General features: G+C 35.2%; 5 protein-coding genes across 5 annotated transcripts in view; 2 read left to right on the top strand and 3 right to left on the bottom strand.

Moving 5' to 3' along the window:
* The window catches only part of CBG12307, a gene marked incomplete at both ends in the record, with an annotated part of 7024 nt that extends 5997 nt beyond the window's left edge, over positions 1-1027 (top strand). Inside the window, one exon of the mRNA XM_045244552.1 lies at positions 705-1027. Within this exon, the coding sequence (XP_045094823.1) occupies positions 705-1027 (323 nt within the window). The remainder of the gene's footprint in view (positions 1-704) is intronic.
* Positions 1028-2348: 1321 nt separating this feature from the next.
* On the bottom strand, positions 2349-3828 carry CBG12306 (the record flags this gene model as incomplete). The annotated part of the gene is made up of 5 exons (XM_002642667.1): positions 2349-2451; positions 2744-2869; positions 3220-3426; positions 3603-3731; positions 3788-3828. 5 exons carry the CDS (start codon positions 3826-3828, stop codon positions 2349-2351), a joined length of 606 nt encoding a protein of 201 aa, XP_002642713.1.
* Positions 3829-4069: 241 nt separating this feature from the next.
* Positions 4070-7414, bottom strand: CBG12305 (the record flags this gene model as incomplete). The annotated part of the gene is made up of 7 exons (XM_002642666.1): positions 4070-4114; positions 4292-4535; positions 4946-5072; positions 5258-5400; positions 5857-5990; positions 6293-6412; positions 7292-7414. The coding sequence occupies 7 exons, from the start codon at positions 7412-7414 to the stop codon at positions 4070-4072; spliced, it is 936 nt and encodes a 311-aa protein (XP_002642712.1).
* Positions 7415-7771: 357 nt separating this feature from the next.
* On the top strand, positions 7772-11565 carry Cbr-nth-1 (the record flags this gene model as incomplete). The annotated part of the gene is made up of 5 exons (XM_045244551.1): positions 7772-7990; positions 8719-8796; positions 8867-8959; positions 9692-9890; positions 11285-11565. 5 exons carry the CDS (start codon positions 7772-7774, stop codon positions 11563-11565), a joined length of 870 nt encoding a protein of 289 aa, XP_045094822.1.
* A 781-nt stretch (positions 11566-12346) lies between these two features.
* Cbr-mcm-5 overlaps positions 12347-13538 on the bottom strand; it is a gene marked incomplete at both ends in the record, with an annotated part of 6340 nt that continues 5148 nt past the window's right edge. Inside the window, one exon of the mRNA XM_045244550.1 lies at positions 12347-12768. Coding sequence (XP_045094821.1) covers positions 12347-12768 — 422 coding nt within the window. The remainder of the gene's footprint in view (positions 12769-13538) is intronic.

Raw genomic sequence — 13538 nt, 5'->3', positions numbered from 1 at the left:
CAAATAGCTGTAACTCGCTTCAAAATTGAGATTTTCAAATTTTGAAAACTGTTTTGATTTTCTCAAAACAAGAGCTTTTCAAAAATATAATTTATGATGGCCTAACTTATTCGAAAATTTGGATTTCTAGGCCATCAACTTCAAACGGCTGTAGCTCGCTTCAAAATGGAGATTTTTCAAATCTAAAAACTGGTATAGATTTCACAACACACAAGCTTCTGAAGTGTATGAGCAGTGACCTAACTTTTCAACGATTTGGGATTCTAGGCCATTGGAAATTCGATGGCCTAATTTTCCAAATTTATAGAAAAATAGGCCAACAGTATGGAATATAACGAGTTTTGATAAGTTCTGACCACTTTTCAGATTTCAAAGATCTCAATTTTGAATCAAGTTACAGCCATTTGAACCAATATGGCCTAGTTTTGGGTTTCTAGGCCACCAAAGTTTAAATGGCTGTAATTCGCTTCAAAATTGAGGTTTTCAAAATCTGAAGAGTGGTATGAATTTCACAAAACAATAGCTTTCGAAACATATAAATACCATGGCCTAACTTTTTTTTGATTTCTAGGCCACATTTGGTTTTCTAGGCCACCAACTTCGTGACCATTTATAGCGATTTTTGGATCGTTTTTGGGTTATTTTAGGCTATTTCGGGCTGTTTTAGACCGTTTCAGATCATTTTAAGATGGTTTTTTTTGCAGCCGAAGTCGGAGAATGTCCATTCTGTCGTCTGAATTTCGCGTCTCGAAAATGTTTCAAGAACCATTTGCTGCGCTCCCATTGGTTGGCATGTAAATCGGTGTCAAACATGAGTCTGGAGGACATAAAATCGATGGGCACGACGACTACGGTAGATGATCAAAAAGGTACGGTAGATCAAAGAAGCGATGAGGAGATTCGAAAAGAGATCAATGAGCTGTCGAAAATGGCTGAAGTTCATGAGAGGATGAGAATAGTGACGGAAGAAATGAAGCGAGAAGTGAAGGATGAGATTGAGGATGATGGTTATCATGGAAATTATTGATTGTTTTCATTGGTTTAAGCTCTGCCCCTTTTTGTTCCCTTAGACTCCGCCCCCTTTTTCCTTACTTGTCAATTTTCTCCATTTTCCTCTTTTTTGCATTTGCTCAAAATTTTGAAAATTCGGTTTTTTTTCTTTTTTTTTTCAAATTTTTGAATTTTTTGAACTGATTTTAAGTGTTTTTTAACATCACTTTTTTTAGTTTTTCAAAAAATAATTTTTTGGATTTTTTCGGGAGAAAAATATTTCTGAAAATCTGACATTTTTAGTGAAATTTTGAAATTTCCAAAAAAAAAATCAAAATATCGATTTTTGTCGATTTTCAGTGTTTTTTATTTTGTCAGATTATTTTTTTTCGAAATTTTGAATGTTTAAACGTTTTTTTTCGTCTGATTTTCAGCTTTTCAATGAGTTTTCTAGCACTCTATTTTCGAAAATTTTGATTTTTTGGATTTTTTTTTTCGAAAAAAAATTATTTTCTGTAAATCTGTAATTTTGAAAAAGAAATTTCGAAATGTTGAATTTTTCATCCTTTTCCTCCGATTTTCAGTATTTTCATCATTTTTCTCCCATTTTTACCAATTTTTTGGAATTTTTTGAAAATTTACAAAATTTTTTTAGATTTTCCAAAAAAATTTGCGAAAATCTGAAATTTTCAGACGTTTTTGGATTTTTTTTTGAAAAATTGAAAAAAAAACTCTGAAATTTTTTTCCAGAAAATTCTAAAAATAAAAAAAAACTGTTTATATTTTTCTCATTTTTTTTAAAATCAATTTTCTCCATTTTCTTCTTTTTTGCATTTTTTTGAAATTTTGAAAATTTTGATTTTTTGGATTTTTTTTTCAAAATTTTTGAAAAAAAAAAAATTTTCCCCAAAGACCTACTGTACAATGCCCCCTGCTCATCCCCCGCCTTTTCCATCCCAATTCACTTCTTCCCCACCATCACAATTACAGTATACCTCTAATTTTTATAATTTTTGCAAAATTTTTTAAATTTTTAAATTGCCCAAAAATTCAATTTTTAGCATTTTCCCATTTTTCGAATTCTTCAAAATTTATCAATTTTTATATGGCATTTTTTAATAATTAAAATTAACTTTTTTCTGGGTACGGTGGCTCATCAATTATAGATTTTTTGCTTGTTTGTTTGTAAATGTTGATCTACTTTATTCTGAGAAAAAACTGTTTTTTATTGATTTTTAACATTTTTTCGAATCTTGTTACGATCTGAAAACGTTTGGAAATGTCTGAAAATGAGAAAAAAAATCTGAAAATTTAAGATTTTTCAAAAATTCTGAAAATTGAAAATTTCAAAAAATATTTTATTTTTCAAAAACTTTGTTAGTCATATCAATAAGGTTCGGATTCCGAATCACGGCGCCGGTGAAACCGATCTGTCGAAGAATCTTGAATTCGTGGGTGGCGCTGAAAAAAAAGCAATAATTCAATTTTTCGGAATTTTTAAAAAATTGGTTAAAAATCGACTAAAATGGCTGAAAATTGGTTTAAAAAGTATAAATTTCATGCAATACTGGTAAAAATCAAAAATTCAAAAAACTTTTTTTTTTCGAAATTTTTATTCAAAATTCGTATTTTTTCGCTTTACTATGAATTTTAACAGCGTTTCCTTCGTATTTCGCAAAATTAGGGAACCGCGCTCTATCGATAAATCCCGAAAAACCTCAAAAACAGCAAATTCTCAATAGAGCGCACTTACGTCTTGATATCCCTGAAAACCAGCGTTCTCGCCGCCAACGGCTGAATGTCGTTTTCTAGGGATCCTTGTACAGCTGTCCGAATGCTACTATTCCATAGAATATCGCCGTCGTTGATTCGGTGATAGCTGAAAAATCGATAATTGATTTTTTCGAAAAATTAGGAAAAAAATCTATTTTTTGGAAATTAATCAAGTTTTCGATAAAAAATATGGTTGCTTTTTAATAATTGACAGTCGCCGATTTGAAAAATTTTCGAAAATTTCGCGAAAAATCGATTTTTGGAAATTTATTGGTTTCTTCGAAAATATTCGATTTTCATGGAAAGTTAGTGAAATTTTCCATGAAAAGATGTTTGCTATTTCATGTCTAACAATCACCGATTCGAAAATTTCAGCGAAAAATCGATTTTTATCGAATTTTCCTCCAAAAAAATCGATAATCGAAATTATCGATTTTCCCCTCAAACCCCTCTGACCCAATAATCGAATGAGTGATTCGTCGCTCCCGGGGGTCCCAAATCATCGTCAAAATGTTGGATTCCCAAGATTCTTGATCTTCGGAATTCTCGAAATTTCGAATTACGATTCCATCGATCGATTTTTCGGCGACAAGCCGGGGAAGCCATGGGTTGGGCGTGTCGTTGGTGACTGGGTCGGCTAGCAGTTTCGGTAGAGCGAATTTGCTGGAAATTATCGGATTTTTTTTTTCGAGAAATATAGATTTTCTCGTTTTTTCTCCAAAAATCGATTTTCCTTTTTTCGAGAAATTTCGAAAACTTGGTTTTTATCGATTTCTGTGGATTTTCAGCAAAATCGCTCGTTGTTTTTCTGATAACCGATAATTTATCGATTTTTTTACCTATTTCTCAATTTCATAAAACTGGAAATCTTATAATCATCAGCTCGCTCCGCTCGTCTCTCCATATCGATTAGTACGCCGTCGGCGCCGGAACATCGATTTTTGAGGTATCGATCGCTGGGAAAGTATCTGGAAATTTATCGATTTTTTGAAATACCGATCGATTATCGATTTTTCCAGCTTACTTTGTCAATCGAACGCGAATCAGTGATCGGAGTTGTTTCATGTTAATTGCTGGTAGACGGAGGTGTTAGTAGAGCAAAGTTAGTAAAAATCGATAATTTGTGAAATATTGATTTTTTGCATTTTTTTATATTTTTTAATTGTCACGTTTTATTGAGTTGTGAGATATATATATAAAATTACAACTGCAGAGGAAAAAAGATATGATAATTGGAAGGAAATACATAAAAATCGATAATTGGAAAAAATCGATAATTTTCGAAATTTTGAATCGGAGCTTGCATTCAGTAAAATGCTGCACATTTTGTGGTGTCCAATTTGTTTAGTTTCTGAAAAAAAATTTTCTCTAAATTTTGGAATTTTTTTCGAAAAATTTCAAAAACGTCCAATTTCGATAAAAATCGTTATGACGACCTAAAACCGCCTATAAATGCTAACTATCTGAAAGAATTTCGAAAAAATCAAAATTTGAAAAAAAAAATTTCCAAAAAATCGATTTGACCTACCACAACCGTCCCATCGGGTTTCCGCAAATAAAACGGTCGAAACTCGATGCCACGACACACTTGATTCTCAATACTCAAGAATCGCCGAGTCAGCCCTCCGAAAATCAATAAATCCGCTAATTTTTCGGGAACCAGCGTATTTTTTGTCGATTCCCTTGGCACGGAGCCAAAGCAGCGACGGAACTCTCGAGGCGTTCCATCCGGGTCGCTGACGTGGAATTTCCAGAGGCAGCACGGTTGATTCCTGCAAAAAAAAACGATAATCTGTCGATTATTCCGGCGAAAATCGATAATTTATCGATGATTTTTCCGGAAAAATCGATAATTAATCGATAAATCGATGAACAAAGTTTTTCTAACTCGTCAGAATTCAGTTGCGATGCTTCCAAAAGCTTTCCGACACAGAAAATCGACAATTTCGTAGAAATCCGATAATTTGTCGGCTGTTATGTTAAAAGTCGATAATTTGTCGGAAAATCGATAAACGAAGTTTTGGCGCTCCAAAAGAAGCTAGCTGTGATGCTGTTAGAAATTTTCCGACACGGAAAATCGATAATTTCAACGAAAATCAATCGTTTCCGGAAAAGTCGATTTTTTTAAAGCGAAAATCGATATTTCTCGAAAAAGTCGATTTTTTCGCTATCAATAACTTACATTCCCTTTGTCTCATCACAATCACCATCCCAAGTAATACGTTTCCGCACCGTATCACTATGAATCACAACCAGCGATCGATAATTCATTTCCCGTTGATATCGATTATTCCAAGAGCCATCGAGCTCTTAAAAATCGATAATTCTAGGAAGTGACTTAGAAAAAACTAGGCCGTGACCTAGAAAAATGTAGGTCATGACCTGGAAACAACTAGGCCGTGACCTAGAAAAAAGCTAGGACGTGACCTAGAAAAATCTAGAAAAATCTAGGCCGTAACCTAGAAAAAACTAGCTCATGACCTAGAAAACGCACCTATCAGTATCTCCCGTATCTTACACCGACCATTGTAAGCGTTTTGTATTTCAAACTGCACCAATTCCTTATCAAACGGGGTCCAATCCGGTCGACGTGTCTCCAGATCGACGATTTTCAGGAAGGAATCGCCTGGAAGAGCTCTAAAATTGGCCTAGTTTTCCAAAAAGTTAGGCCAAGACAAATATCGTTGGAAAGCTCGTGTTTCAAAGAGTTCTTACTATTTTTAGAATTCAAAAATCTCGATTTTGAGCTGAGTTACACCCATTTGAACCTATGTGGCCTAGTTTTGTTATTCTAGGCCACCAAACTTCAAATCGCTATAACTCGGCTCAAAAACGACATTTTTCAAATCTAAAAACTGAATTGGAGTCGCCAATCCTTGCTCTTTTTGTCCATGTGACTCGTGGCCTAACTTTCGTGGTCTAACTTTTTCAAAACCTGGAATTTCTAGGCCATCATGCTCAAATACCTTCATAGCAAATACTAATCACTGGAGCCTTCACACTTTGACTTTGGAACAATCGATAAGGAATTTGGAATGTGAAACTGCAAGAAAACACGCTTTTTGATCTACTGAATTTTTTTGATCTACTAACTTTGCCACTGGAATTGGGACAAGTTTGGACGGCTTGAAATAAATGCCACTTTTTAAAATAGGCTTGCTTGCCGCCAAATGACCACAGAAGCGTTGAGTCTTGGTGCTTGAGATACGAATTCCGTAGATCGCTGCCTGGAAAAAATCGATAATCGATTTTTCTAACTAAATTTCAAAATTTTCCGATTCTCATAAAAATTGATATGACTACCTAAAATCGGCTAGAATTGCTAATTATCAAAAAAAATTTTCAAAAAAAGCAAAGTTTGAAAATTTTTTTTTTTAATTTTGACTTTTTTTTTCGAAAAATTTCAAGATTGTCCAATTTCTATAAAAATTGATTTGACGACCTGAAATCACCTAAAAATGCGAAATATCTGAAAAAATTCCAGAAAAGTTGAAAATTGGAAAAATCGATTATCGATTTTTTGAACTACCGTAAAATTCGACTCTGAAATTCCTCGGTTGTACCAATCGATACTGTTCGTGTTATCGATGTACGCATCGATAAGGGTCTCACGAAGGTGTCGTTGAAATTCATGGATTCTGGAGTTATTCTGAAAAATCGATGATTTGAAAATTTTTGGAATTTGGATTATTTCAGACTTCCAAAGTTTCGAAAAATTCCAAATTTTCGTTTTTTCAAAAATTCCAAATTTTTAGAAATTCGAAAGTTTCAGGTTTTCAGAAGCCTGAAAATCTTGGATTTCCGAAATTCTAGAATTTTCAAAAAGTTCTGAAATCTTGGATTTTTCAAAAAATCTTAAATTTTCGAAATTCTGGATTTCCCGAAATTTCGAAAATTAAAATACCAGATTTCTGAATTTTTCGAAAATTTTAAAATTTCTGAATTTTCAGAATTTCAAAGTTCAAAAATTCTGAAATTCCAGATTTTCGAAAATTTCAGGGTTTCTGATTTTTCTGAATATTCAGACATTCCAGATTTCTGGAATTTCCTAATTTTAAGAGTTTCGAAAGTTCCGGATTTTCGGAATTTCCGGAAGTTCCAAAATTTCTGTTTTTTTTTTGAAAATTCCAGACTTTTGATTTTTCAATATTTTGAAATTTCAGATTTTCAAAATATCAGATTTTCGATTTTCAGAGTTTTAGAATTCCGAAAAATCTGAAAATCCAGATTTTTGCGAAATTTCCAGAGAATATTCTGAAATTTAACATTTTTCAAAATTTCGAAACTTCCTGATCTTTGAGAAATTTCGAGATTTTCATAATTTCCAAATTTTTGAAAATGTCCACTTTACAAGTTACCAGAACATTGAAAATTCTGAATTCAACAATTTTCAACAATTTCAAAATTTGGAAAATTTCGAATTTTCAGAATTTCTGAATATTCGAAAATCTCACATTTCCCGAAAATTCTGTGATTTCAGAACATTTCGAAAACTTTTGGAAATTCCAAATTTTATGAAATTTCTCACTTTTGGCCAATTCTCCAATCGTTTCGCTTCTATCCTATAATGCGATACCGGTGCCAGTATACGGTATCCATGGATACCGTAACCCAAAAATCCAAGAATTACAAGAATCCAGAAGTTCCTCATCTGGAAAATTTTGAAAATTCTGAAAATTAAAAAAAAAAAAAATTTTTAGGAAAAAAATTTTTTTTTGAAAATGTTGCATTTCTTAAAATATTTCAGAAAATAAACACATTTTCAGTCAAAAAGTCTGAAATTCATGCTGAAAATTTCAAAAAAAAAAAACGTTGAAAAAAAATTCCTGAAAAAATCTGATAAAGATAAGATAAAAGAGCCGGAGCACCACATTCTTCTTATCAAAACTTTTTATTATCACTTTGTTGTTTTTTTAAATCTTTCTTTATCTTTAATTTTTTCGAAAAAAAAAATTTTTTCAGAAAAAAAAATCCAAAAATTTCCCGGATTTCCGGATTTTTTCGAAACATGCCTAAGCGTCTGATTGCCACGTCATCGTCTTCTTCTTCTTCTTCTTCTGAATCCAAAATTGTCAAAGCTGAAGATTCTGGAAATTCTTCTGGAAATTCTGAAAATGCCACGTGGCGCCGCGACGTGGCGCTTATTCAAAAAATGAGAGCCGATATGGTGGCGCCAGTCGACACTATGGGATGCCATAAGCTTGCCGATCCATTGGCAGAGCCAAAAGTACGTGAAATTTTGAAAACAAATGAGCCTTTTTAGACCATTTTAGACCTATTTTGGCCAAGTTACAACTATTTATAGTTGATGGCCTAGAAACCCAAATTTCCAGAAAAGCTAGGCCATGGTATTTATGTATTCATACTTTTTGGAAAGCTCTTGTTTTAAGAAATCCATTTTCTGAATTCAAGTATCTCCATATCGAAGCGGTTTCAAAAAAGTTTCAAAAAAGTTAGGCCATCTTGTCTAAATATTTTGGGGAGGTCCTGTTTTGAGAGAAACATATCACTCTTCAGATTTCAAAAATCTCCATTTTGAAGCGAGTCACACCCATTTGAACCCATGTGGCCTAGTTTTGGGTTTCTAGGCCACCAAAGTTCAAACGGCTATAACTCGCTTCAAAATTGCCCGTTTTCGAATTTGAAAACTAAATTGAAATCGTCTAATCTTGCTATTCTCGTTCATCTGCCCTGACTTTCTCAAATCGTGGCCTAACTTTCTCAAATCTGGGATTTCTAGGCCACCAGCTTTAAACGACTGTAACTCGCTTCAAAATTAAGATTTTTGATTCTGAAAAAAGGTATGGATTCCTCAAAACAAGGGCTCTCCCAGAAATATGAATACCCTGGCCTAGGTTTTTTGAAAACTTGGGTTCCTAGGCCACTAGCTTTCAGTGTTCTCTGTGTTTCCGAATATCCAGATGTCCACATATTTCAAATTCCCACCTTTTTCAGATTCATCGTTTCCAAGTGCTCGTCGCCCTAATGCTCTCCAGTCAAACTCGTGACGAAGTAAACGCCGCCGCGATGAAAGTTAGTGAGAATTTTGAGTTTGGCGTCAAACCAATTTTTGGCGCGAAATTCAAAATTTTGAATCTTTCAGCGACTCAAAGATCACGGACTGTCGATTCAGACGATTCGGGCGTTTCCAGTGTCGGACTTGGAGAAGATTTTGTGTCCAGTCGGGTTTTATAAGGTTCGGGAAATTTGAAAATTTGCGAATTACAGTCATTTGAACCTGGTGGCCTAGAAATCCCAGATTCGATAAAGTTAGGCCACGATTTGAGAAAAGAAGATCGCATGGCCAAAGAAAGCAAGATTTGAATATTCCAATTCAGTTTTGAGATTCGAAAAATGTCAATTCTGAGCCAAGTTATAGCGTTTTGAAGTTTGGTGGCCTAGAAATCCAAAACTAGGCCACATTGGCTCAAATGGCTGTAACTCGCTTCAAAATGGAGATTTTTGAAATCTAAAAAGTGTTATGGATTTCTCAAAACAAGTGCTTTTTCAAAACATATGAATATCATGACCCAAATTTTCAAAGAAGTTAGGCCATGATATTTATATTTCTATGAAAGCTCACATTTCGAAAAATCCATATCAGTTTTCAAAACTCAAATATCTCTACTTAGAAGTGAGTTACAGCCATTTGAACCTATATGGCCTAGTTTTGGATTTCTAGGCCACCAACCTTCAAATAGTTATAACTCGCTTCTAAATAGAGATTTTTGAAATCTGAAAACTGATATGGATTTCACAAAACAAGAGCTTTTCAAATATATAATTACTATAACCTAGCTTTTCCGACAATTAAGATTTCTGGGCCACCAACGCTAATTTTCAAAATTGTAAGTTTTTTGGCTTAAAATAGGCCATTTTTTGCCTAAAAACGGTCATTTTCCCCTTCAAAATCCCCGAAAATTTCCAGCGCAAAGCCGTCTATATCCAACAAACGGCGAAAATTCTAGAAGACAGCTATTCAGGAGACATTCCAGACACCCTAGATGGCCTGTGCTCTCTGCCAGGCGTCGGACCGAAAATGGCGAATTTGGTGATGCAAATCGCGTGGGGAAAGTGTGAGGGCATCGCTGTTGACACACATGTTCATCGCATTTCCAATCGATTGGGTATCGATTTTTTATTTTTGGAATTTTTTATTTTGGATTGTTATATATTCTGGGATGCTCTTGTTTTGAGAAATCCATACCTTTTTTCAAAATCAGAAAATCTCAATTTTGAAGCGAGTTACAGCCATTTGAACCAATATGGCCTAGTTTTGGGTTTCTAGGCCACCAACTTCAAATGGCTGTAACTCATTTCAAAATTGAGATTTTCAAAATCTGTAAACTGTTATGGATTTCTCAAAACGAGATCTTTCCAAAAGTAAAAATATAAATACCATGGCCTAGCATTTTCTGGAAATTTGGATTTCTAGGCCACCAAACTTCAAATAGCTGTAACTCGCTTGAAAACAAAATTTTTCTAACTCTGAAAGATGGTATGGATTTCTGAAAACAAGAGCTTTCCAATGAATATACAATATGGTGGCCTAACTTACCCACAAATTTGGTTTTCTAGGCCACCAACCTCGAATGTGTAAAATCCCAGATTTTAGTGAATCTAGACAATGACTAATTTATATATTTTGAAAAGCTCTTGTCTTGAGAAACTCTCAACAATTTTCAGATTTTAAAAATCTCCATTTTAAAGCGAGTTAGAGCCATTTCAATTTGGTGGCCTAGAAATCCAAATTTTCAAAAAAGCTAGGCCATGGTATCCGAGTATTTATACTTTTTGGAAAGCTCTTGTTTTGAGAAATCCATACCAGTTTTCAGATTTCAAATATATCATTTTTGAAGTGAGTTACAGACATTTGAACCAATATGGCCTAGAACCCCAAATCTAGGCCACATTGGTTCAAATGGCTATATCTCGCTACAAAATTGAAATTTTCGAATTCTGAAAACTGGTATGGATTTCTGAAAACAAAACATACCTCATGGCCTAACTTTTTTGGAATTCGGATTTCTAGGCCACCAACATTAAATTGCTATATCTTCGCCACAATCGTCTAAAATAACTGCAAAATGCCTAAAATGGCTCAAGAATGGTCCAAAATGTCAAAGACTCTCAAAATTTCGATTTTTGCAGCTTGAAAAGTTGATGGCCTAGAAATCCAAATTGTTTGCAAAAGTTAGGCCATGGTATTCACACTTTTTGGAAAGCCCTTATTTAGAGAAATCCATACCAGTTTTCAAAACTCAAACATCTCCGTTTTGAAGCGAGTTGCAGTCATTTTAAGTTGGTGGCCTAGAAATCCAAAACTAGGCCATATTGGTTCAAACCGTTGTAATTCGCTTCAAAATGAAGATTTTTGAATTCTGAAAAAGGTATGGATTTCTCAAAACAAGAGCTTTTCAAAAAGTATAAACACCATGACGTGGGGAAAGTGTGACTTTCTTCAAAGTTTGTATTTCTTGTTTGAAACCCGAAAAATGGCGCCAAATTCAAATTTTTCCAGGCTGGATCAAAACCACGACCCCCGAAAAGACCCAAAAAGCCCTGGAATCTCTTCTCCCACGAAGCGAATGGCAACCGATTAATCATCTCCTCGTGGGCTTTGGACAGATGCTCTGTCAGCCAGTCCGCCCAAAGTGTGCCACGTGTCTTTGCCGGCTCACTTGTCCCAGTTCGACAGCGAAAACCGGCGAAAAAGTGGAAAAATTGGCGAAAAAATCGAGAAAAACGGTCAAAATTGAAAAGGAAGATGCTTTCGAAGTCAAGGAGGAGCCCGATTTTTAATTGCATTTTCTCGCATTTTTTTTTTTGAAGTTATTTTTGCCTTTTTTAACCCCAATGAACCATTTTTGACTCTGAAATTTGCTTTTTTAATTGAAAAATTGCATTTTTTGCCTCTAAAAACTTAGCAAAAAGAAGAAAAAAGGGGTTTGGCACCTGTGGGGATCGAACCCCTGGCCTCTAGACTGAAAGTCAAAAGCGTTGCCACGACACCACGCGGCGCATTGTAAACAAGTGAGCGCAGGGCGTAGATAAAGGGTGGGCGGGAGAGGAGAGAGAGAGAGAGAGAGAGAGAGAGAAAAGGAGGAGAGAGAATTTTTTTAAAAATTGCAAATTTCAAAATTTCAGATTTTCAGAGTACGGTAATTTTTCATTTGACTAACAGCAGCAATTTTAGATCAAAAATTTCAATTTAAAAAAATGGTAAAAATGAAAATATCGAGGATTAATGATAAGCAAGAGGGGGGAGATCAGGATAAAATGAGCCAAAAAAAAAGGGCTAAAAAGGGGCGGGGCTTCAAAAATGAGCAATTTTCAGATTCGCTTAAAATGGGTCAAAATGAGTCGAAAAAGGACCAAAAATGGGGTTTTTAGGGTGAAAAAGGTACGTAGAATGCGATTGAAATGGCATTGAAGCCAGAAAACAAGAGGAAAATGCTCAAAAATGGGTCAAAATGGGACAAAAAAGGGGGGAAAATGGGGATTTTTAGCTCAAAAAATAGGATTTTAGGGTGAAAAAAAGGCCAAAAAAGGTCAAAAATGGACCAAGAGAAAGCAACATTTCTTAGCGAACACGATAGAGCATTTTCCGCTGCATCTTCTGCTGTAAGTCTCCACGACGGACGAGATTATCAATGACCTTTTTGACGAGCGATTCCTTGTAGTGTTGACGAGAGACAAAGTCCTGAACGATCAAATGCTCCGAGACGTGAGTTCCGATCGCGAATCGCTTCTTCATCTGCACCTCGATTCGATTCAGCGCCTCCTGATCGGCGTTCGACGTGAATCCCTCGACGCCGGCCAAGTTTCCGGTGGCAGCCGCTTCGATTGTGGACACACGGAACAGACGGAGCGCCTCCTCGACGTGCTTATCCGTCGCGAAGTGCTGCAGCTCCATTTTCGCCAAGCTCTCGGCGATACGAACGATGGCTTCGAGTTGACGGACGGTGATCGGGATCGCCGAGTGATGCGCCTTCTTGCCGGATTCTGAAAGATAATTTGGATTGGAAAGTGGATTTTGGAATTTTTCCGTTTGAAATTCCCGCGTTTTTCACTATTTTCAGAGGTTTTCCGCCATTTTTCTGGTCAGAACTAGTTTAGACCCATTTTTAGCCAGTTACAGCCATTTAAAGTTTGTGGTCTAGAAACCCAAAAGTCAGAGAAAGTTAGGCCACGGTATATGCATTGATTGGAAATCTCTTGTTTTGAGAAATCCATACTAGTTTTTAGATTTCAAAAATCTCAATTTTGAAGTGAGCTACAGCCATTTGAAGTTGATGGCCTTGAAACCCAAAACTAGGCCGCATTGGTTCAAATGACTATATCTCGCTTTGAGAAGAAGATTTTCTGATTTTGAAAACTGATATGGATTTCTCAAAACAAGAGCTTTTCAAAACTATATATTATGGTGGCCTAACTTTTTCGAAAATTTGGATTTCTAGGCCACCAACCTCCAATGTGTGAAATCCCAGATCTGGGTCGTAACCAATTTATATATTTTCAAAAAGCTCTTGCCTTGAGAAACTCTCACCAGTTTTCATATTTCAAAAATCTCCATTTTAAAGCGAGTTATAGCTATTTAAACTTTGGTGGCCTAGAAATCCAAATTTTCAAAAAAGCTAGGCCATGCTTCTTATACCGTTAGAAAGCTCTTGTTTTGTGAAATCCATATCACTTTCAGAACTCAAAAATCTCTATTTTGAAGCGAGTTACAGCCATTTGAAGTTGGTGGCCTAGAAATCCAAAACTAGGCCATA

The sequence above is a fragment of the Caenorhabditis briggsae genome (assembly GCF_000004555.2).
Source record: "Caenorhabditis briggsae complete genome, chrIII, whole genome shotgun sequence".
In the NCBI taxonomy this organism is placed as follows: domain Eukaryota; kingdom Metazoa; phylum Nematoda; class Chromadorea; order Rhabditida; family Rhabditidae; genus Caenorhabditis; species Caenorhabditis briggsae.
Note: the sequence above shows the minus strand (reverse complement) of the source record. Positions and strands in the feature narration are given on the sequence as shown.